The 25893-nt window shown below is 39.2% G+C and overlaps 2 protein-coding genes across 4 annotated transcripts in view; one reads left to right on the forward strand and one right to left on the reverse strand.

Annotated features, from left to right (window-relative positions):
* Positions 1-11123, reverse strand: part of WASL (WASP like actin nucleation promoting factor) — a 67123-nt gene extending 56000 nt beyond the window's left edge. For both annotated transcript variants that reach the window (XM_019031472.4, XM_004046139.5), the window contains exon 1: positions 10401-11123. In XM_019031472.4, the coding sequence (XP_018887017.1) occupies positions 10401-10517 (117 nt within the window). In that variant the 5' untranslated portion in view covers positions 10518-11123. The remainder of the gene's footprint in view (positions 1-10400) is intronic.
* Positions 11124-25226: 14103 nt separating this feature from the next.
* The window catches only part of LOC101150470 (hyaluronidase-4), a 121506-nt gene continuing 120839 nt past the window's right edge, over positions 25227-25893 (forward strand). The window contains exon 1 of one of the 2 annotated variants that reach the window (XM_055347351.2): positions 25227-25760. The gene's annotated coding sequence lies outside the window, so the exon portion shown is untranslated. The remainder of the gene's footprint in view (positions 25761-25893) is intronic. The other variant, XM_063708756.1, reaches the window with a different exon arrangement.

A 25893-nucleotide genomic window follows, 5' to 3' on the forward strand; every position in this document is an offset into this window, starting at 1 on the left:
AGGCAGTAATATATTAATAAAAAGGATGCAACAGATATAAACATGGAAATATATATTTATATATATTAATAAAAGTGAAAAAGTTAAGTTGCAGAACAATATGTATACCATGTTTCTAGCAAATTAAAGAGAATAGCACTTTAGCATTTGGCCAAAGCCATCCTCTTCCAATGCTGCTGGCCAAGTAAAACATTAGCTAGACTGTTCCCTCTGTAATCTTGAGCTTGACACCTTCACAGATCTAATCCCACTCCCACAGCCGCAATAATCAACACTAGAATCCAAAGTTCTAGTTCCTACTATCTAGCCATTTATAGTATGAGGTTTTGTTGTCATCCAGAATTCACAAGCCAATTAAATACTGCCAATTTTTTCTTCACATGTTTCTGGTATCTAGCCTTGGAATGACAACTAGATTTCATCTATCATGAACCTGGACAATTGGTAGTGGTTGCCTCTAGGAATACAACAGGTAGTTAGAAACCATGTCTGAACTCAGTAGGAAAAAATGCTGTGATTGTTGGTGTCTGCCATGGACACACAGATCAAGGACTTAGTCCTTTCTTTTGCTATACATCAGAGGTGTCCAATCTTTTGGTTTCCCTGGGCCACACTGGAAGAAGAATTGTCTTGAGTCACACACAAAATACGGTAACACCAATGATAGGTGATGAGCAAAACAAAAACAAAAAACTGCAAAAAAAACCAAAATCTCACAATGTTTTAAGAAAGTTTATGAATTTGGATTGGGCCACCTTCAAAGCCGTCCTGGGCCGCAGGTTGGACAAGCTTGCTCTAGAAGCTGCCACAATTCCAGGTTTCTTAGTCAGATCTGACGTGCTGAACTAATAAATAAGAAATTTAGTAAACAATAAACTATTACTCAATCCTTATTTCTACTTTGAATAATAATTTCCAATTTTCCTTCTCCAGATCCTTCCTATCTTGAAATTTCTTGAAGAAATCTTAGTGTTTCCTTACCTTCTAGGGAATAAAGTTCAATCCTTAAGACTTGAAGTTCAAAGGTCTTCCAAAATCTAGCCTCAATTTACTCTTCAAACTTACCATCCACTATCTGCCCAAGCAAATGTCATTCTCAATTCTAGCCAACCAGTCTCCTCAATGCCTCCTAAAATTCTATACACATTTTCTATCCCAAACTTTTGTTTACACATTTCCTGATATAAATACTCCCCAACTAATGATGGTTCCACTTAACAATTTTTCAGCTTTACAATGGTGCTAAAGCAATACGCATTCAGTAGAAACCATACTTTGAGTACCCATGCAGCCATTTAGTTTTGTACTTTCAGTACAGTATTCAATAAATTATGTAAAATATTCAACACTTTATTATAAAATGGGCTTTGTGTTACATCAGGTTGCCCAACTGTAGGTTATTGTAAATGTTCTGAGCACATTTAAGGAAGGCTAGACTAAGCTATAATGTTTGGTGGGTTAGGTGTGTTAAATGCATTTTTGACTACAACATTTTCAACTTACGACAGGTTTATCAGGACATAATCCATCATAAGTAGAAAAGCATCCGTACCTGATAAGCTGCTTGTTTCTGACATCAATTCTCTAGGCTGTTTAAGGTTTTTCATATTCAAGTCCCACAATGATATACCTATCTCTCCTCTCTATTATTCAAATCTTTTATACATTTATATATGTGTGGGTATATATGTGTGTGTGTATATACATATGCTGGTTTGCAGCATATATCTTTTTGTGCATAATTTTTGTCTTCTTCAGCTATACAGTGAATAACTGAGGGGTAAAACCTGGATTTTCCTTACTGCTCCCTCATATTCCAAGATACTGGGAGGGTGTTATGTGCTCAGTAAGTCCTCAAGACTTGACTACGTTTCACTAATAAAAATCATTTCAGCTTCTAGCTAGTTTATGCATCAGTTTATGTATTAGTAAAGGAGTTGATTGATAAGACATATATATCTCATACATATGTCAGATATATATCATATATTATCTTTTATATATATATCTTTCATTTGATCACATTTTCTTGAGGGGCTTTTCTGTACTTACCTCTTCAACATTACTCTACAGTCAATTATTTGGTCTCTTTAAAAAAAGGGTTACAATTCCTCTACAGTGCATTAACTCCTAAGAGAAAATAATGTTTTCTAATTAGTTTTACTCTCGTATATGCTATTATATCAGTATAACTCTCGAATACTTCTGAGACTACTAACATAGATGCAATAAATAAGATTTATTTTGTATTACACTATATTTATGAATATGGTTAAGCATGCCAAATGTCTCCTAATTACTAAATACTTAATACAGCAGGTCCTCAAATAACATCCTTTTGTTCAACATCATTTTGTTCAATGTCCTTTCATCATAACTTTTTTTTTTTGTTTTTAAGAGACCAGGTCTTGCTATGTTGCCCAGGCTGGAGTGCAACGCCCTCATCATGGCTTACTGCATCCTTGAATTCCCGGGCTCAAGTGAACCTCCTGCCTCACCCTCTGGAGTAACTGGGACTAGAGACACGGGCCACCACTACCAGCTACTTTTTCTTGTAGAGATTAGGTCTATGTTGCCCACGCTGGTCGCAAACTACTGGCCTCAAGTGGTCTTCCTGCCTCAGCCTCCCAAAGCGCTGCGATTAAAGGTGTGAACCACCACATCCAGCCCATTATTAACTTTGATGAGAAAAGAAAATCATTTTCCAGCTGGGGCCACTGTCTGTGTGGAGTTTGCAGGTACTCCCCATGTCTATTGGGTTCTCTGGGTACTTGGATTTCCTCCCACATCCCAAAAATGTGCATATTAGGTTCACTGGTCTGTCTACATTATCCCAGGATGAGCAAGTGTGCGAGTGAGTTGTGGGTGTAGGTATGAGTGCACCCTGAGATGGGATGATGTCCTGTCCAGGGTTGGTTCTTGCCTTGTACCCTGAGCTGCCAGGATAGGCTCCAGCCACCTGAGACTGAAGTGAAGTAACTGGGTAAATAATTATCTTGTTTTTATTGCTCTTTCTTAAATGTGTTACAGCTCACATTTATTTCATTAATTAATATTAGAAGTGTTTTTGTCTTTATTTAGAAGTTTGGTGATATACGCTACAGAAACTTAGCTCTTGTTTATATCAATTACCCTATGGTAAAACTGGTTTCATTATGTGTTGTTTCACCTAAAGTCACAGTTTCCAAGAATCCATCAATGATGCTAGGTGACCTATAAGAATTATATTTATAGTTAACAATGTATATCCTATTACTGTGACTATGAATGTATAAACTTTTGTTTCTAGAACCTTTAGAGTAAGAGTGAACTCTATTAGGAAAGTTATGACTTCTAGACAGAATAAATTATAACAAAGTTCATCCTTTATCTGCTCTTTTAAAATCTGTTTTTCTACTCAAAACTAGAATGGGCTACCATTATACTTCCATTAATATTACTTATTTAAAAAAATCTATAGAATATGGACAAAAGTGAAATACATGAGATTACTACAAGCATGTATTTCCTTAGGAAAGTTTTGCTCTTACCAGTTTTTATAAAGACTTTTTAAAAATCTTACTATAGAAGACTAGAATACTGATACACATGGTAGGAGTTGCTCAGCAGCAAAACAAATAGAACCCGGCTCCTCTGTACTTTGGCCAACGCTTAAGTAGCTCCAATTCTATATGTTATGAGGAATCCTGAATGTCCTAATCAAACCTGCTCTCTAATCAAGACTTTATTTCCAGACTTTACAATCTGATATTACTCATAGATACAATTTTTACATTAAAAGATAACTTTTTTAAAAAATAGTATATTTTAAATAAAATCCCTACAACTGTCCACAACAGAGAGATGGCCAAAGAGTGACTGGCAGAACTTGGTGAAAGAGACACTGTTCAAAGGGCCCAGTCACATCTTTCCCTCAAGAGCTGTGCTTTCTAATATCCAGAGCACAGCAAGAACAGAAGTTGAATAAGCAAGAAAGACAGTAAAAGATAAAACCCAGCCCTTTGCATCTTAAAAGGATGCCTAATTTTGGCATTCATTTGGGTTTCAGAAAAGTTCTGTCAAAGGTTCTAGTGTCTCTTGGTATGCTGTTTCAGGAATACAAAATTCACTAATATAATAAGCCATAATTTCAGCATGTTGTCCAGTGCATTACAAAAAAATTTAAGAAAACCAAGATTATTTTAATCACACGAATGAATCCCCACAGTAACCCCAATCTTGAATCAGTCTCTAAAGTAACCAAGTCAATTCACTATAACTATTAAGTCTACCACTGAAACTAAAAACCGATTTTTTTAATATTGGAAAATAAGCAGTAACATGTAACACCTATCATATCACTAATACAATTTCATCCAGAATTAGGATTCTAGATGGAATTGGTTAACAAAAGAGAAATTCTTAAAAATAATTCCATCTTAACCAAAAAAGCAGTTTCTAATAACCCAAAAATACATTATAATTACAAATAATAATTCTAAGTTAGCTAAGAGTTGGTAATTCTACTACTAATGCTTTTTTATTCTGTTCACTCTGCTGTTTTAAAAGTGAAATGCCTATTAAATTACAATGCTTAGAAAAAGGTGAATTAAAAATGGGAATTTTCAATGAAATAATTTAGGATTATCTACCTTCTGCTTAGATATATGCTATATTAGTCTCGGCTGTGCAAAACACATATATGCTAGAGTTAACATTAGGCCTGTTCTTTCCCTGCTAGAGTCCCTGGCATCTAGAATAGTTAAACTGATTAAGCATTAAAGCTGGAAAGACTGTGGAGTTATCTTGTCTGACCCCTCATTTTCAAATTAGAAAAGTGAAGTTCAGGAAGGGAGAAATGGCCAGGCACAGTGGCTCACACCTGTAATTCCAGCACTTTGGGAGGTTGAAGTGGACAGATCACCTGAGGTCAGGAGTTCGAGACCAGCCTGGCCAGCATGGTAAAACCCTGTCTCTACTAAAAATACAAAAATTAGCCAGGGGTAGTGGCACATGCCTGTAGTTCCAGCTACTTGGGAGGCTGAGGGAGGAGAATAACTTGAACCTGGGAGGCGGAGGTTGCAGTGAGCCGAGATCGTGCCACTGCACTCCCACCTCGGCGACAAAGCAAGACTCTGTCTCAAAAAAAAAAAAAAAAAAAATTCCTGTTCACATTCACAATGTATGGTAGCAGAGCATGGACTAAAATTCAGGAACTCCTAACTTTTTCATCAGGACCCCTTTCTTCCTCTTCAATTAGCAGCCAGGGAGGCTCAGGCTGCCCAGACACTCCCCAAAGAGATACATTCAAGCTGCTCCTTAACTTTTAATTTACACACCTATAATTAACTGACTTTAAAATTGTTAATTTACCTAAGTCAAAACAAATACAATATAGAGCTGAAAATTTTACTCTAAATCCTCCCTGCCAGTAACAGGAAATCTAAACTGAGCACTGAATAGTATTCATAACAACTTTCTTTCATATGCTCCTCCAAACTCCCAGAATACTTTGTGTCATGGACTCTTAAGTATTTTCCATAATGATTGAATTACTCTTTGAAATCCTTGACTAAGCCCATTTTACAAATCTAGACATGAAGGCTGAGACTAGTTAAGAAATGTCCCTGTATTATATATATAGAGCTAAGAATAACCAGAAGCAAAATTCATAACCCAACCCTGTTGGACTTTTCTGAATCTCTTCTTGTGCTTACAGCTACGCTGCATCACATACATTTTTGTGCTCATCTTTTTCCTCTATACTAGACAAAGGTATCTTCTCATCTTTGTATATTCCAAATCCAGTGAATTTTAACTTTTATCTTTCCTTACTACTAAAGGTGAAATACATTCCCAGTCTAAACTTTCCACCAACAGTGCCTTACTCAGGCCATCATCAATACAATGATCCCTCTAAGCATATTGTTCCCTGTATGCCTATTTAAGAATCCCTACCCAACAGGTCTGATTTAGAACACAAACAAACTACTGTTAGACAACTGTTACCACCTATATTAGTTCAGCAGCAGAACTAAACCATTTCGGTCACTTAATAAATGAAGACTAAAGTCCAGATACCATGTGCATTAGAAACTGAAGGGCTTAACAACCTAATCAAGCAATAAGAAATGCAGAATGAGCTCCTAAAAAATAAACAAGTGAGTAATTATAATTATTCAATCAATCAATAAGTATTCACTGATCTGGGTGCCAGAAGTTATAAAAATTATAGAAGACTACCTAGGCATAAAGTCTATCTCCAAGAATTATATATAGTGAGGAAACAAAAAACTAAAGAAAATAAGCAAGTTAAAACAAGTGCTGAGGAGTTAAAGGAAATAAAGATTAAGGTTGATTAATAAAAATGGCTTAAGTATCACTAAATCTTGAAAAAACAAACCAGGTGAGTATGGCAGGGAAAGATAATGCTCAATAACATTATCAGCCCCAATCCATATAAACCAGATATGGCTGTAGAGACGCAGTTTAATGTTTTATTTTTTCCTAATCCTTAGTTTCTCACTTATTCAGGACTATATATGTTGAACTTGACTTAGCAAAACTGCACATACTCTTTATATAAAACTAACTGAATCACACTACATGAAAGGCAGCAGATCTAACTACAAAATAAGACCTAGTAATCTTGTTTATAACCTTCTTATTCTCCCTTCATAATACTACCAGCTAATGAATGGCATCAGAACTATTTATGTAAAAGTACATATCATGTATTTATGTATTACAATGAAATCTCAATTTCCACAAAATGAATTTTTAGAAACTGTGGTAAAACAAAAGATTTACTGATGATCTGCCTCCTCCATGAAGCCAATCACCAATCCAGAGTCTCATTAACATTTAGGCATATTTGCAGCGAATGAGAATAAAAATATGTTTCTGTGTACTTTTTCTGCTGGTGGTTATAATGCCTCCCTTTATTGAAACTCCCTTCCCTCACCTTCTATATATAACTGGGACTAATTTCTGCTGGAGACTTTAATTGTTCTTGAATTCCCAAAGTACTCTCTTAATTCAGGCCCTCATCATATTTCACCTGCAATACCATAAATCAACTATCTGATTTCCCTTGTCTTTCCCTCACAATCCTCAATCCACCTTCTATACCGCCTCCACCTTTCCCCTGAAAATTTTCTAAGTCAAATATGATCTTGTGAGTCCCCATTAAATAGTGCAATACTTCCCCAACTGTATCTCCTTCTTAGTTGTGAAATGTACACTGGTATCTTCAGCGGTCAGAGAAATGCTGTACTAAAAGAATTTGGTTTAACTTAATTTAGCTTCAATTTGCAAAATATAGACCAAAAATTGAAGAAAAATCTATTAAGATTTCCAATGTGCTCAAGGATTATCCTATCAGACAACGTGGACTTTAGCAGTGGTTTTCAAACTGTGATATACTTTAGAATTTTCTGTCAAGCTTGCTAAAAATAGACATGTCCAAGCTTCACCTCAGATCCAGTGATTCTGAGTAATATCTAGGAATTGGGCCTAGGCATATGCATTTCTCATAATCTCCACAATGATTCCAATTCATACCTAAATCTGAGAGCCCAAGCAGAAGCCCTCCTTGCTCCCTAACAAACCTAACAAACTTATTAGTAGGTCTCCTAACTTTTCAAGCTGTTTCATACCTCTCATCAGCCTAGGGAGTACCTGTTTAAATATAAATAATCAGTTATCCATTTTAAAAAGCTTTTACTCATCCTCTCTCCCACCATTCTCTCCTTTAATCCCCTAAACCTTTATAAAAATAGTTTCCATATATTTATACACAGTCTTAATCCACACAACTACCCCATGAGATAGTATCCTTGTTTTACAGATGAGAAAACCAAATCTAGGATAGGAAGCTCAAGAAACTTGTCCAAAGTGACCCCCAGTTTGAACCCACATTTGCTGTTACAAAGCCAAGGCATTTTCTACTGTGAAAAGCAGCCTCTTACACATCACTCTGAAGCACTGACTTATTTATCAGTTTACCCGTTTCCCTTTTTAGACCTAGTAAGCTCCCTGAGGACAAGTATCAGCCCTTCCAGATTTCGACCTCAACATTTATTCAATACGTGTTTGTTAAATGAAAGAAGAAATGAAGCTCCTCCAGAGCTCCGACTATAACTGCTTCTGTTTCATTTCTTGAATTCTTAGGTACAGCTCTGAGTATACTTCTGCCTAAGACATTTGGTCTGACCTGTAAATCCTACTGCTGGACTTATTATGAGACAATATATTTCAGTAATGTTTTAAAGGACAAAAATAACCTGAATAATCAGCAAAGGGAGGAAAAGATTATTTCAAAAATTAAAATATCACTCTTACTTCACTCTCTATTAACTAGGGACTTCAAATATTGAAATTAGTATTTGCAACGACTTCATCCCACAAAAGCAGACAACTCAAAGTGTGGTTTTTAAATGACAAATTCAAAAGGTACAGTTGATTAATAAAAGATGGCATAAAGAAATTAAGCACTGAATACTGAGAGCCTATTCAGCAATCCACTTACACTAACCAATGTGCAACATCATTTTTCTCTATCACAGTATTTTTCCCCATCTGCCATTTTTCGAAACCAGTAAAACTACAGGTAAGCACAGAACAATTAGTATACTTGTGTATAAATGTAATGTCCTTTCCGCCTAAAGTTAATGTGTCTGGTATGTAGAACACAGCACAACTACTTCCTTTTTGATACAGGTTACATAGCTAATCTACTAAACCAGCAACTGAATTTTTTTTCATTGGAGGTAACTAACATTCAAAGTGCTGGAGATTTTCCTAAACTGAACATATGCAAACATTAGTGGTGCTTTAAGAATCTTGTATTTTAATTAGTTTTTGGTGAAAAAGGCAAAGTGGTTATTTCTTTAACACCACTTTTAGAAATAAATCAGTAACAGGAAAAAAATACCCTTCTAAAACAACATGATGTAGTGCAAAGTACAATGGGATAGGACTAGGTGTGAGGAGTCCTGGTTTTCTAGTTCTTGTTACATTATTAAATTGCTGTATGACTTGGGCTCACTGGATCAGTTTTCTCATTTGTTGAAAAAAGTGTGTGTGAATGGGGAGGGGCTTAAAGTTGTTACCCAAAATTCTCGTTTTGAGCCACTCCTCTTGTTTCATCCTTCTAATCAGGAAACGCAATGTTCTCTAAGGTCTAAATTCCGAAATATGAAACACATCTGAAATTGAATGGAACGATTCAATCTCCAACCGGATGGCACAAGATACAAAGGGTGGACTCCTATGAAGTTAACAATGAATCCAATAACTTTCCAGAAATTGTCTAATCCTAACTTCTTAAAGAAGCAGGTGAAATCTGGTTTGGCATACCTAATATTACTTAAAGGAGTTATAAAATGGTATTGCTCTGTTGAAATTTCCGTGTTTTCTGGGTTCCAGCGGCACATACTCTGCAGGTGCTAGCAAACAAAGTGGAGAGAAAGGGATCCAGCCAGTATTTCAACAAACCACACTTCAACCCAGTCACCGCAGTATGATCCCGACAAGGCCTACACCAAAGAGCAAAACCTCCCCACCCCCAGAATTGCCAGCAGCCAATGTAATGAATGCTTCCGTCAACAACACACATTCCCCTTCCCACAGCAGAACTGCTTGCTCCCAACCGGCCATCTGGGGTTGGAATTGGCCGCACAGCACCAAACTAAGAATCATTCTCGGCCCCAAAAGCCAAGAGCTACCAGAGATTGAGGTTTCCCTGCGCATGGCTGCGGGGAGAGCAGCACCCCCTCCCACCAATGGGGGAAAAAAAAAAATCAGTGGGAAGGAGAGTAGAAACCAGGCCTAGGCAAGGTTGCTGGAGAAATAAATCTTGTTTCTCTTTAACGAAGAGCAATAACATTTCTTGCACCCTCTCTAATCCGAAGAGAGCCAGGCTCTTGCACTCGACTTCATTCCCTCCTGGAATCCTAATGGGAGATTAAAAACCACCTTCCTTCCCCGACCTATCCACTCCTCAAACCTGGCATTGTTAAGGAAGGTACCCCCAGATCAAGCAGTAGGAGGTGAAGCGAGAGCTAGAACAAGGGCTCAGATTCTAGGACCAAGCGGCTCTTGCAAGAAAATCCCCTTGTGGCCTGAGAATAAAGTTTTAACCAGCAGCAAGGGCGCGGACCGAGGCCCGGCCAGGCTGGAGGACAGGCCTGCGGAGGTGACACTCCCTTGTTCTCCAGCAGCTCGGGGAGGCGGCGCCCGACCGCCACGGCCCGCACCCTGGGAGCAGGGCGAGGGCGCAGACGAGGGGCCGGGGCCGGGGCTGGCGGGAGGCCTGGCCCACGCCGCTCCCGCCTCCTTCCCCACTCCCACTTCCCGGCCCCCAAGCCCGGGCCCGTGAGGTAATGTCACGGGTGGCGACGCGGGTCTCGTCCACTGACCACACATTTCTTGCCGAGGAAAGTGAAGAGGGACTCGTTCTCCTGCGGGGTGAGCAGCAGGGACCCCACGTTGGTGACCCTCCGCGGCGGCGGCGGCTGCTGCTGGACGGAGCTCATGGTTTCGCCGGCGGGGTTGGGAGTCCAGGGCCGTCTCCTCCGGCGAGTGGGCGAGAGCTCGTTCCCCCTCTCGGTGACAGGGGCGGGGAGAAGCGGAGTCAGAGGCGCCACATCTCGCAGCTCCTCTGGAGCGGGGAGGAGGACGAGGTCGAGGGAAGCAGGCGCTGACGGCGAGCCACCTTCGCGCCGCGCTGAGAAAGGGAAGCTCCCGGCACCCGCCCGGCCAGGCTAGGGCCGGATGGTCGTTGTCCTCGCACTCCGGCGACTGCGCTAAACTCCCAACTCCTCCCCCAACCCTCCCGCAGCGGCGGCGGCGGCCGCACAATCCAACATGGCAGCGGGGGCGGGCGAGACCACAGGACGGAGGGCGCGGGGGAGCGCGCCGGAAACGCGCGGCTGGGGCCCGGGAGAAACCCCCCCACTCGGCGGTGGGCCTCGCGGCGCCGGCCCGAAGCCACGCCCCCTTCCGGCCGAGGTGCGGACCCGCGGAGCTAAGTGGAATCCCGGTTGGCTTGGGGCGCAGGCTTCCAACTTCGTACTGTGGCCTCTGGCGTCTCGGCTCGTCGGTTGGGTACCCGAACCCAGCTACTGCTGCTTGAAGAGAAGATGGATGGGGACTCCTCGCCGTCGCTGCGCCGCCGGCCTTCCCTGGGCGGACGCACACCTTTGCGAAGCGTCAGTGAGGACCGAGGGCCCCTACTTGGAATAGCTCTTATTTCTCAGGCGCTGCAGCGTGAAGCTCGCTCTGCAGGTCCGAGAGGCCTGCGATCTGAAGACTGAAAACTGGGAAGAGACGCTCTCCCCTGTGCTCCTCGCCGGCTTCGATAGGAGCCGCAGGTGCTTGGGATTTTCTCAAACTTTGTCCCAAACTTCAGCTGTGGGAGTGGAGGAACAAACAGGCCTCTCCCAGAATTGTGAAAGAGATCGCCCTGGTGGATGAAACAAAAACAAATGCACTTGACTTCCACCGCCTGCCTGGCGTGTCACGTGGGTTTAATGTATGTGTCACATTTAAATTCAAAGTATTTTCTTGTAAGGGCCTGGACACATTGCTTTTCTCCCTGTATCGTGAATTGGAAAATACCTTAGGATATTAAAAGTTATCTAAGATAACCCTCTTTCTTCTGTAAGTTAAATACTAAACGGCTTAAGACGAAATTTTGGAATATAGAGATGATGATGCAGACGGCAGTGAATTATCAAATATGCATCTCACTGTTCTCCACATTAAACATTTTTGTTGCGTAAATTCATGTCTGCTAATTGCTTAATTTCAATAAACAAAAAAGTTGTATGTTAAGACATCTATAACAATTACACTTTGGTAAAATTGTTGGATGTTAACATCTCTGATAGCTCCCGATAGAAATCTCTGATGTACTAACCAGACTGGTAAACCATTATCATGCACTTTGAAAATATAATAAAATATTATAATTAAAGCTGCCCTTAATGAAATAGGCTGAGCAACAATAAATTTACAAAGGAAAATAAGAGTGGATAGCCTTGGGAGTTCTCACATAAAATATGGAGATTTCAAAGTTAAACTTGATTAATTATGTTAGGGTAAAAAGTGAATTAAAGCAACAGGACTATTTATAAAATAATTAGATTTAGAAAGCAGTAGTAGAAATATAAGCCTGGAGTTGCCTCTGAATTACATATTTAACAAACCTAGAAGCTAAATCAGTTTGTCTTTTATCAAAACTGCAACTCCTCTAAGTTGAAAGCACAGTGACAAGAGAAAGCATTACAAATTCTTGAGAAATAATAGAAATTAAAGCTCTTCTTTTCAAACCTGTGAACAAGTATAGTACCAGAAGTATAAGATTCAGATAGGCCCAAGTTGTAGTTCTTGTTATGAGTCTTACAACCCTGTGGACTTTGGACAAATTACTTCTCTGCGTCTGTTTCCTCATCTGTAAAATGAAAATAATTTCTGTTCCATACAGGTATAGTCTAAATAGGGATAATTACACCTACTTCAAAGTTGTAAAATACAAAATTACAACTAGATAGGAGGTATAAGTTTTAGTGTTCTGTAGCACTGTAGGATGACTATAGTTAACAATATTGTATAGTTTCAAATAGCTAGAAGAAGGATATTGCATGTTCCCAAAACAAAGACATAAGTTTTTGAGATGATAGATATGCTAATTACCCTAATCACTATATGTTATATGTATTGCAACATCACTATGTACCCCCATAAATATGTACAGTTATTGTGTATTAAAATTTTTTAAAACTAAAATTATAAGACATTAAAAAAAGATATCACATGTAAAGTACCTGATACGTAGTGGTTACTCAAGTATTAGTTGTCGGCCATTGACAGTCCTTGCCTATGGTCTTCTCTGCTTTCCCTGAGCTAAGGGATCAAGACTTAATATATGTATTCTTACCTTTGTTCTAATTCTGACTCTTCAAAAACTGTCCTTCAAATATACAATTGTACATATTTTTTCAAAAATATAGTGAAGAACTTGATAGCAGAATTTCTGATTAGGCCATATATTATGTCCAATAGGCTACATATATCCCAGTATGCCAAAATAAAACTTTTTAAAACTGTAAACCCAGAGGTAGAATCCTATTAGCTTCTAATTTAATAAAAACTGAAAGATTAGCAAATTTTATGTTAGAAATACCAGCTTTTAGAACTTGTAGACCACCAAACTATTTTGAAGACAGGAAAGAGTAGTGGGAGAGGGCTGTGAAAAAAAAAAAAGGCCATGAGATGATAGGTGAATGGACAGTAGCTGCGTTTAAGAATCTATCTCATTCTGAGAATTATTGAGTTCCAATCATTTCACAACCTCTTACTAGCCTAGACTATCTATTGTTTTGATTTTCTTTTCTTTCAGGAAATTTTATGACTTATCTAAATGCAATTTTCTTTTTACTATTTGCCCTTGTTCTGTTTTCTTTAGACTTGGAGATGGAAAATTATGACCACAGTAGACTTTTTTCCTCAGGTCCAACCTTTCTTTAATTTTTCTCCAAATTTTTAATATAGTCCTTTGTCCACAAAATTGCAATTTAAGTTCTTGTCTTCTACCTTCCATTGTTATTTTTGTTTTTCTCTGGGCTTTTTCCAACTCTTGATGTGGAAAATGTAAGCATGAACATTTCACTGGAAATGTGACTTCCTTACTCATTTAAGCCTGTGAACAAGCAATATTTGGGGATTCCCTCCTTACCATACATAAAGGATTCTATTTTTCCATACTCATCCTGAGACCAAGCAGTACTGGCTGTTTTTGTTTCAAAAGTTTTAGCAAGTCCTTTCTTTCATTCTTGATAGCATATCCTCTGTTTGGCAGAACACAAGACATCTTTTCTCTCTGTTTTCTTTGGCAAGTTATTTCCTTATCTCAAATTTTTTTACCCAGTTTGAGAGATTGGATTTTATCCAGGACATAAGCATTCTGTTTCCCTTCAACAGAGTATCTTGAAGTTTGTAAGCGCAGTTAAGAAGACTAGGGGTTTTATCTTAATATACATATAAAATGCATATGCTAGAAATACCAGCTTTCAGAGCTTGTAGACCACCAAACTATTTTGAAGACAGGAAAGAGTAGTGGGAGAGGGCTGTGAAAAAAAGCTTTATTACGGTGCATATGAATATAACAAAGGCAATTCTTACATTTAATTTCTTCCATTTGACTTTCCTTACCTCAACTAGCATCTATTCTAGTACTTCATTTTCTTCTTTCTTTGGTATGATCTTTTAAGGTAAAGCCCTCATTTTAACAGAAAACATTAGGGTAGCTTATTATGGAAATGAGAGCATATTTTCAGATACATTCCTGCTGTTATCCTTATGGGTACTTTGCAAGCTTCTCTTGTTACGGTTCTTTGTTATATATTTTTCTTCTTTACAAATGTCATTGTTTATGTACTGTTAAAAGTCCTCTGAAACACCCTATTCCCCTTGCTAATGTTAATAATTTAAAATGTAGTGACACCCTTTACTGTGGGGGAATATAAAGGTGGCTGAAAGCACACGGCATTCAGCAGCCATTGTAGCCATAATTGCTGCTTGGCTATGGCAGAACTGATTTTATAGAGACAGAACAACAGCAAATCTGAATACAGCAAATCTGAATACTGCAAATCTGGATTTGCAGAAAAAGTGCAGGGGCAATGAGTGCTACTTCTCCCATGCAACCTCCAGAAATGTCATGTGTTTAAAATGTTCGTCTTGTAAAATATCTGCACATTTTTATGTAAATGTTGCATATGGCAATGCTTACAAGAATTTATTCTAGTACATGTTATCCCAAGTTAAATGTTAATTGTTTTCTTTTTCATCAACTAAATTCTGAAAAGTAAGCTAGCACACCATTTTTTTTCTGCCTCTCCTTTTTAAATTCATTTTAACTACAAACCTCTTTGGGGCTTTCTTTTTTAGGAATAAATAGTTTATTTACAAATCATTCTGATTTCTTATTGAAGTTAGTGGAAAATTGAACACTTATTCATGCTACAAAATTACCAGTGATAGTTACTACCATTATATGTCCTAGTCTCCAAATACCTAGTACTTACCTGTAATCAAGAAATGATTTGAAGAGCTAAGTATGTTATAGTTCCCAGGATGCTGCTTACGGTTTTCTGGCTGCTCTTTAACTTTAATGAATATTCAATGGCTTATTATTATTCCAAATGAGAGAGGAACAACATTGATTTCTTTATTGTAATGTTCTCAAGGTCAATCTACATTATAAATGAGTAGACAGGCTGGATATTTGGGAAAATTTGAAGATGCCACATGTCCCCATTACCACATTGAAATTATTGGGGTCAAGGATATGGTCTCTGCTACTATGTAACATTTTTAAAATCAATTTTTATTTTTATACAAATGATAAATGCACATAATTTAAAAAATCAAATAGTAGTACACAACTTAAAACAGCATAAAACAGAAGTTACATTCTTGTACCACTTTAACTTTGTTGGATTTTACCCCCCTCAATAATTTGCTTAAATTTTATTTCTTTTATTTCTTCTATATTAAGAACTATAAAGTCCTTCCTCATATTATTTTTCACATAATCAAGTGTATCAGGAATCTATTAGACTCACTAATTTTAATCAAAGACCTGTCTCCCAAAGCCATCCATCATCCCATATTAATCTGTACTGTTGCTACATGGCTATTGTCTGGAATTTTATTGAGTTACTATCCTGGGATTTCCCTTTATCTTTCTGTATTAGACCCTCTGTTTCTTGGAACCTATGTCATCCATCTTGATGTACTCCCTTGTTTTGCTAGTGTATATCCTTTAGTGGCTTCCTAAGAAAAAGTGCATAGATAGTAAAATTTTGAGACCTTGCATAGCTGATAGTTTTATTCTAATCTCACTCTTGGTTGATTAGTTTATCAGGGTAGAAAATTTCAGGTTGAATACCAGTTTTCTTCAGAATTTGAAGGTGTTATTTTATTGATTTCAAACTTTCAACATTGCTGTTGAAATCTGAAGTTATTCTGATTCTGATCATTTGTATATGAGTCTTTATGACCTCTAAAAGTTTTCAGAATTCTGTTTGTTCATGGAATTCTGAAAGTTGATGATGTACCATAGTGGAATACTTTTACATTTATTGTACTGGGTATTCCAAAGGCCCTTTTTATCCAAAAACTCATGTCTTTTAGTGCTGGAAATTTTTCTTTTGTTATTTTCATATTTTTCTTCCCCTTAATTTTTTCTCTTTTCTCTTTCTGGAATGCCTGTTGGTCAAATGTCAGATTTTCTGACTCACTCTATACAATTAGAAACCACACCCAAGTTTCACTGTGGAACTACTCCAGTGAGCCCTTCAGTGTTGTCATCTCTGGGCAGAGATACTATAGATTTACTGCTAACATTGGGAATTGGAAACTAGAATCTCTTCTGAGATTCTAAAAGCAGGGTGTTTCTGCTGCCACCCTTGCTGCCCTATGCCACATGCTTCTTCACTTTATGTGTTTTCAAATCACAGTTGCCCATGGGTGTGTCTGATGAGGGAAAGGTCACATACCTGTACCCTAGCTGCAAAAGAGCTGGAGATTTCAGGCTCATTGTTAAGGGTCTGCAGATTCATAAGGTCAGAAATTCCATGAACACAGAAAAAGTATTCAAAAGGTACTCAGCAGCTAGTGAATTCAACTGGGGACAGTTGGAACTTCAGGATGTTTGATGACTGGGGAGAGGGTCTTTGTTAAGAAAAAGCAGTAATATGAAATATTAATGCTTTCCAATTTTATCAAGATGATAGCATTTTTGTGTACTGAATTACATGCATATTACATACATAATAAAATTGTAAAACTCTGTAGGAAGTAAATAGTCTTTATTTATTTTTGCCTCCATACAAAGTCTTTAATACGAACTGTGTTTTTCCCCCACATTAACTAGGTTACTTGTCCTTAGAAAGTTGGTAATGGTTGAATGGGTTAGTACTATATGTTCATACACGTTGATATCATTTATCTATAAATAGCTATTTAGCTGATTCATTAAAGCAAATTGAAGTAAGTCATTTTGATATAATAAATTGTCAAAGTCAGTGATATGCAGGCTTTTCATTTGTAAATTGTAATTACTTTTTAAATGTTTGTCTCCTACATTAGCCTCAAAGCTCTCTAAGAGCTGGTATCATGTCTTATTCATCTTTGTATCTTTTTAGTCTTAACATTGAACCTATATATTATTCAACGTATATTTGTAGATCAAATGACCACCTTTGATTCAAATAAAAACATATGAATTTTTATCAGGTACAAAGATAGTTACACAGAATCTGAGATCAAATAAAGAGAAACCACAGTCTTGCCCAAACTCTTCCACACAGTACTAAGCATGTGGTATTCTGAGAGTGCCTGGAGAGAAAACACAATACATAAGAAACTGCACACAACCTGATGGTAGCAGGAGCAGGGCTTGTGACAACAGCAATAGAAAGGAATGACCTCCACTTGAGATGACCCAGCAACCTAATTCAAGTCTGGAGGATAAAGTGATTTTTTTTTTTTCCTCCTGAGTGAGCTCAGGTGTCCAGGGGCCTAGTCTGAGAAAAGAAATGTGTGTCATATTTTAGGGATTTGGGGGAATAATAGTTTTTAGCATGAAGTGATTGCAAAAACACTAAGTCAAGTCTTCACTTGGTCTTAGAAAGCAACTCTGGAAGCATGTGGAAGCAAGCTTAGTATCCAGGAGCGTTGGAAACTAAAGTGAAAATAACCAGGACAAAAAGCAGGCTGGCATCCCAATGGACTGGGGGAGACTGGCAGCAGTTCTCATAGCAGCATTAGCATCACGTGTTAGAAATGCACATTCTCAGGCCCCACTCTTGACCCACTGAACCTGAAACTCTGGGGATAGGACTCATCAGTCTATGTTTTAAGAAGCCCTCCTAGTGATTCCAATAAGTAGACCTTCAAGACAACCTCCAGGGGATGAAATTTACCACCCCCACCAGCCACCTACCACCCTTTCCCAAGCATATAAGGCTTGTGGCATTACACAAACTATGTTTGAATCATATTCTTTTGAGGGGATGGAACTTGTAATGAACCACTGGGATTTATTCTTGTCAGTTTAAGACCTAGATAGGATAGAGTCTATAGGTGGAATGTCTTCATTGTTCACACCTGGCAAACTAGCTGTAAGGGCAAGCAGGTATTTATTAGCTATAGCTTTTCTGATCTGAGTTCTGATAGTAACTAGCTGTGTAATCTTACTAAAATCACTCAACTTCATCATGCTTCTCTTTACTCATTTGTAAAACGAAAGGAATGACTTAATGATTGCTAAGGTCCTTCTCAGCTCAAAATTATATAATCAATCCCATGTATTTTGGATTTTAAAAAAATCCTGCATTTTAAAAAGCAATGGGTAAAAGGCAGTGCATAAGGGAATATAAACAATTTCATGGCTTTTTCACTATTACAAATCCTTTTTTGGTGGTATGAAAATGAATATATAAGCCTTATCATAAGCCTACTCTATTGAAAGAGGGATTGGTAAAGAATACAATCCCCAGAACATAAAAATCCTGCTTTTAGTTACCTCAGAGCAGGAAGGAAGGGTAATTGGTGACTGTGGTTTCATGGAATTATTGATCTAATATTTGCCATTTATATTCAAAACTGGATTGCATGGTACTTGATAGTTGTTACATCAGTCATGATTCTCAGTTCCCTGTGGCTGGAAGTTAGTAGTATTCATTGATTTTTTTGTTTTGTTTTTTAATAGAGGAGGAAACACATTGAACATGCAAACAACTTAGAGTCGATGGTCACATTAGAATAAGTTCCTCATTCCTAGTTTAGGGAGTCATTCAGCTCAGTATCTTTACTTAGAATCAGTTTAAAAATTAAATTACATATTCGCTTTCTCACATTCAAATTTCCTTTTAGGAAGATAGAATATTGGCACTTTTCTTTCATCTTGATCCTCTTCATACTGAAGCTATTGTGTGTTTATTATATGTTCTGTTGGACTGGAGCTTTGAACTGATGAAAGAGGAAAGCTATAACAAGCATCAGGGCTGACTTGGTACGTTGACTCAGTTCCCACATAATGATGGTATCTATATGCATGCACATTATAATGTTCTGACACACAGAAGGAAAACGTGTTCCCCTGTCTCAATTTCCTGTTTTAATGCAAGTCCATACAACACCCCAATCTTCCTCAGGCTCTCCAAGCACCCTTGGATTTATTGTGTCATAAGGGACAATTCACACACTACCTCACCTCAGCCTGAACTTACTAGAGTCTTCTTTTGCTCTCAGTTCCATTGAGAGATAGCAGCATTGTGAACATTGGACAGTGTGATTGAAACAAGGCACTCAACTATGCCTTATTGTCATTATCATCCAGACAGGCCCACCAAGCCTTGTTCTTGCTGGAAAGGCACAAAAGGAATAGCAACATGTCCTTCATTTTGAAGGACATATTTCTGCATGCCTCAGAATAACGGACCCCCAGAAACACCCCTGAGGTATCAGGCTCCTATATTTCATGGCATTTCTATCCCCCAGCATTCATTTATGTGACCAAGGACATAGTGTACTTGCAACTTCCTGCTCTACAGGTCATTTCAGCATGATGTTATTTTGTACAGTGAGCTAGTCTGATATCAAGTGGAATAGGAAGATGGTCTAGGATAATTGCCCTCTGCTTAAAAATGAGCTGACCTGTGAGGCACACAATATCCTTCCCATAAATTCCCTTTTGCTTTAGCTAGCCTGGGTCAGATTCTGTTATTTACAAAAAGTCTAGGTGATTCTGAACTGGAAACCCTAGGTATTCTAAAATTTGTACCATGAAGGTGGTTACAAGCAACAGATCTTTCAGAAAACTGGGTCATTTGGCACTGTTTACCTGGCTATACTGGAGCAAGAGGTGGTGAAACTCTCATTTATATTCCAAGATGGGAAACTAGCATCAGACAATTACATTACTGCCTCTGGTTATTAGGATCTAGAAACTTCTGAGGTTCTAGAAAGCTTTATGGCCAGGATCAGCAAACTACACTCCACCTATCCTGTTGCCTGCTTTTGTAAATAGAGCTTTTTGGGGGGGACATAGCCATGACCATTCTTTTAGTATTGTCTATGACTGCTTTCATGCTACAACAGCAGAGTTGAGTAGTTGTACCAGAAACCTTATGACCTGCAAAGCCTCAAATATTTATTATCTGGCCATTTACAGAAAAAGTTTGCCAACCCTTGCTTTAGGTAACTGCATAGTTTTTGCCATCGAATAATAGAAGGGTGAGGAATTCAAGAATTGTGAGATAGCATTAGATAAATTAACCAGTAAGAATGAATGAATGTTGTTGCCTCTGAGGATAGCCTGCTACAGGGATATTTTATGATAATTCCGAAAAAAATATATCCCTGATAGTTACAGGACTGAGACAGCCAAAAGTGAAACTCATGATTTGATCCAGGGCTGCTAAACTAATAATTTATGAATTAAAGTATCTTAAATACTTCATAATGAGATAGGAGATGACCATGAAAATAATTAATAACAAAGACATACAGTCTATCTTTGTGTAAATTTCTTACAAGAATCATTAAACTTAGGATGTTACTTTTTTTAAAACAAAACAGACAACTGTTCAAGTGTGCTGATCTTTCCAGTGACAAGAAATCACTGTTAATAGATACTTTTGAAAAAAGAAAAAGAAAGCACACATTTACTATGTGGCTTCAAGGTTTTTAACCATGAGTGAGAAAGTAACTACTTCTCAAAAGAAACTTACATTGTCAAAAGCATGTTTTGAAAACAGTCATTTGGAATCTTGTCCATCATTATGTGACTTTAAAGTTCAAAATGATAAAATATGTCACCTGTAAAAACATGTATTTCTAAACTTAAAAACAATCTTTAAACCTGTTTAAAATTTTTCCAAGTAAAAAAATTTTGGTGTTTTCTTATTTGCTGAAAATGTGGAAATGAAATACTTCTCAGTTTGCAAGAAAATTACTATCAAAATTTTAACAAATTTATAACAGGTGAATACAATTGAAAAACATAAGTATTATGCTCAACTAAGCAAACTCATGTGTATTTCTCCCAGGCGGGTGTATAGTCATGTGTTTTGTAAAGTGTCCTTTTCAGTTATGGCCACTAAAATATAGTATAGATAAAACTCATCTTATAGCAAAACCTTTGGATCCCATGTCAAAAAGTGTTAAGCCAAATTTTCAAAAATTACGGAGCATATTCAATCACATTGCATGCATTAAAAACTATTTTCTTAATATTTTAGGGCAAGCAAACAATTGTTTTGTTTTGTTTTACTATTAATTTATTGGCCTTTTTACAGAAACTTCTTTTGGTATCATTGATGTTCTTTATGGTTTTCTGTTTTCTACTTATTTGATCTGTGATCATTAAATATGATGCTAGATGCCATTTATTAAATTGAGGAAGTTCTTTTCTATCCCATCTTCCTGCGAGGTTTTCCTCATAAATTTTGTCAAATGCTTTTTCTGTTTATGTTAAATAAGCTCATATTTTGTCTCCTGTTTAGTCTGTTGATACATTGAATTATACTGATTTTTATTTTTATTTTTATTATACTTTAAGTTCTGGGATACACATGCAGAAGTGCAGGTTTATTACATAGGTATACATGTCCCATGGTGGTTTGCTGCACCCATCAACCCGTCGTCTACATTAGGTATTTCTCCTAATGCTATCCCTCCCCTTGCCCCCCACCACCCCCCACAGGCCCCAGTGTGTGATGCTCCCCTCCCTGTACCCATGTGTTCTCATTGTTCAACTCCCACTTATGAGTGAGAACATGCGGTGTTTGGTTTTCTGTTCCTGGAATTACACTGATTTTAAAATGTTGAAACAGGCTTGCATTCCTGGGATAAACCCCAGTTGATCATGATATATGATCCCTTTTTAAATATTGCTTAATTCCAATTGTTGATAATCTGTTAAGGGTTTTTGTGCCTATAAAATATTGGTCTAAGAGGATAGATCGCCTCTTCCAGCTCTAACAGCTGAAGGACTTTTCTGATGCTGATTTCCCAGATTTCCAAGTAATTCCAATTCCTCCATGCCCTGACTCTAAACACTGTTATTTCATGTTGAGCTCCCTTATAGTGACCACTGTTAAGATCATCATCTCCCCCAATGCAAAGATCTGCCTTCTGAACCAGAACTTTTCCACAGTGCCTGAAGCTGCACATGCCACCAGTTCCTGTTCATTCCCAGTGGTGAACTGATTTTCAGTTATTTCCCAGATGGTCATAGTGTTCTGTATCCTAATGCAGTTAGCACTCTCTCAACGTGGAATTCAGTAATTCTTTGATAGCCTAGGAATTCTTCAAGTGGCAATAAAGGTAACTCAAGCACCCATTAGGTCTGACATCTCTGTACTCACTGAGTGAAGCACTTTGCTCTTCCTAAGGCCTTCTGCTTTGCTGCGCTCTACATTTCCTTGTTTCCTTTTGCTCCATCAGTGATTCTGAGTCCCTTCTTGCCTATATACATCGTTCTGTTTTCTCCATTGGCTCTTTCTGGTCAGTGTATAAATATGTTCAGATATCTCTCAAATTAAAGTAAAAACTATCTTCATTAAAATAATCAATTTAAATAAGTAAATACCCTGACTGTTACTAATTCATATCTTTCCTCTTCACAGACAACCTTCTAAAAAGAGTAATCTATACTCATTGTCTACTTTTCTTTCCTTTCTCTTTCACTCATCAAGCAATGTGAGCTTGTTTCCATCCCCAATATTTTAATATTGGGGGTGACATCTAATATTTAACGTGACATTTTTGTCACATAAATAAATGTGAATTGGACATTTTCTTCTTTGCAAGCTCTCTACCATCAATCAATATGGTGTCTATTGGTCCTATGTAGGGTGTCTCTATCTTGCTTATATGATCACTCATTTGCCGTTCTCTATGGCTCTGCATCTTAAATATTAATTCCACCCAGAGTTCTATCATTTTGCCTTGAATAGAATAGGGGTCCCCAGAAGATTTAGTCAATAGGTGAATTTTAATTTTTTTTTTTTTTTTTTTTTGAGACGGAGTCTTGCTCTGTTGCCCAGGCTTGAGTGCAGTGGCGCTATTTTGACTCACTGCAAGCTCCGCCTCCCGGGTTTACCCCATTCTCCTGCCTCAGCCTCCCCAGTAGCTGTGGCTACAGGCACCCACCACCACACCCGGCTAATTTTTTGTATTTTTACTGGAGATGGGGTTTCACCATGTTAGCCAGGATGGTCTCAGTCTCCTGACCTCATGATCTGCCTGCCTCGGCCTCCCAAAGTGCTGGGATTACAGGCGTGAGCCACCGCACCCGGCCAGGTGAATTTTAATTTTCTAATCCGATTCATCAGAATAATATAAGGTAGCATTACCGAGCACTTACAACATGCCTGACACCATGTTGAATGCTTTAGATACGTTTCCATTTAATTCTTTAGTGGTTTATAAGAGATATTATTAACAGCACATTTCAGATTTAGAAAACTTGCACAAGGTCAATGAGAGAGGCAACTCCAATCTGAGTCTTTTGACAGCAGAGCCTGTGTCCTTAACAGTGACACTATTAATGTCGACAGCTTTTATTGCCCTCTTTGTGATTCCCAGGTATTTCTCCAAACCTCTCTTCTGAGGTCCGGACTATAGCTACAACTGATAAGTTCCTCAAAGTCATCATGTACACATCTGTACTCACGATCTTTGTTCAAAATCTTTTCTGTGTTTCCTATCTCAGTGTTTAATACCACCACACTCTCTTTTCCAATTAGAAACCTCAAAAACCGTCTTGTCCTCCTATTGCTCACATTGTTCCTGCCCTCTAATCTTCAGTCACCACCTCCGTCAATTTTATCTCCTATTATCCCTCCACCATCACTTCCTTTTCATCTCTTCTGCCTGTGCCCTAAATCAAGCATCCTTCACTACACCTCACTTCTCTCGCCAGTTTTATTCTCACAATTCACCCAGCACATCATTGCCAACATGCAAGTGAGAATCTGATCATGTTACTCTCTCTCCTAAAAATTCTTCAGAAGCTCCTCATTGTTTGCAATATTGTGTCCGGAATTGGTGGGTTCTTGGTCTTACTGACTTCAAGAATGAAGCCACGGACCCTCGCGGTGAGTGTTACAGTTCTTAAAGGCAGCGTGTCTGGAGTTTGTTCCTTCTGACGTTTGGATGTGTTCAGAGTTTCTTCCTTCTTTCTGGTGGGTTCGTCCTCTAGTTGGCTTCAGGAGCAAAGCTGCATACCTTCCCGGTGAGTGTTACAGCTCATAAAGGAATTCTGGACTGAAACAGTGAGCAGTAGCAAGATTTATTGCAAAGAGCAAAAGAACAAACCCTTCAGTGTGGAAAGGGACCTGAGCAGGTTGCCACTACCTGCTCAGGCAGCCTGCTTTTATTCTTATCTGGCCCCACCCACATCCTGCTGATTGGCCCATTTTACAGAGAGCCGATTGGTCTGTTTTACAGAGAGCTGATTGGTCCCTTTTGACAGGGTGCTGATTGGTGCGTTTACAATCCCTGAGCTAGACACAAAAGTTCTCCACCTCCCCACTAGATTAGTTAGATACAGAGTGTGGACACAAAGATTCTTCAAGTCGCCACCAGAGTAGCTAGATACAGAGTGTCGACTGGTGCGTTCACAAACCCTGTGCTAGACACAGGGTGCTGATTGGTGTGTTTACAAACCTTGAGCTAGATACAGAGTGCCCATTGGTGTATTTACAATCCCTTAGCTAGACATAAACATTCTCCAAGTCCCCACCAGAGTAGCTAGATACGGAGTGTCCATTGGTGCATTCACAAACCCTGAGCTAGACACAGGGTGCTGATTGGTGTGTTTACAAACCTTGAGCTAGATACAGAGTGCCCATTGGTGTATTTACAATCCCTTAGCTAGACATAAACGTTCTCCAAGTCCCCACCAGAGTAGCTAGATACTGAGTGTCCATTGGTGCATTCACAAACCCTGAGCTAGACACAGGGTGCTGATCAGTGTGTTTACAAACCTTGAGCTAGATACAGAGTGCCGATTGGTGTATTTATAATCCCTTATCTAGACAAAAAGTTCTCCAAGTCCCCACCAGACTCAGGAGCCCAGCTGGCTTCACCCAGTGGATCCCGCACCGGGCGCAGGTGGAGCTGCCTGCCAGTCCCGCGCAGTGCGCCGCCACTCCTCAGCCCTTGGGTGGTCGATGGGACTGGACGCCGTGGAGCAGGGGGCGGCGCTCGTCGGGGAGGCTCGGGTTGCGCAGGAGCCCAAGGCGGTGCGGAAGCTCAGGCATGGCGGGCTGCAGGTCCCGAGGCTTGTCCCGCGGGGAGGCAGCTAATGCCCGGCGAGAAGTCGAGCACAGCAGCTGCTGGTCCAGGTGCTAAGCCCTTCACTGCCCGGGGTGGCGGGGCCTGCCGGCCACTCAGAGTGCGGGGCCCGCCGAGCCCACGCCCACGCGGAACTCGCGCTGGCTCGCAAGCACCGCGAGCAGCCGCGGTTCCCGCCCGCGCCTCTCCCTCCACACCTTCCCGCAAGCTGAGGGAGCCGGCTCTGGCCTTGGCCAGCCCAGAAAGGGGCTCCCGCAGTGCAGCGGCGGGCTGATGGGCTCCTCAAGCGCGGCCAGAGTGGGCGCCAAGGCCGAGGAGGCGCGGAGAGCGAGCGAAGGCTGCGAGGACTGCCAGCATGCTGTCACCTCTCAATATAAGATTTGAGTTCCTTACCATGACAGGTAAGGCCCTTTACTATCTCTTCCTTCCAACAGCTTCAGCCTCATCCTCTGGTAGCTGCTCCTCCCACCTCCAACCCCTCACTCAAACTTTACACTCTGTCAGTACTTGTAGTTCCCTGAACAGGCCACGCTT

The sequence above is a fragment of the Gorilla gorilla genome, chromosome 6 (genome assembly GCF_029281585.2).
Source record: "Gorilla gorilla gorilla isolate KB3781 chromosome 6, NHGRI_mGorGor1-v2.1_pri, whole genome shotgun sequence".
In the NCBI taxonomy this organism is placed as follows: domain Eukaryota; kingdom Metazoa; phylum Chordata; class Mammalia; order Primates; family Hominidae; genus Gorilla; species Gorilla gorilla.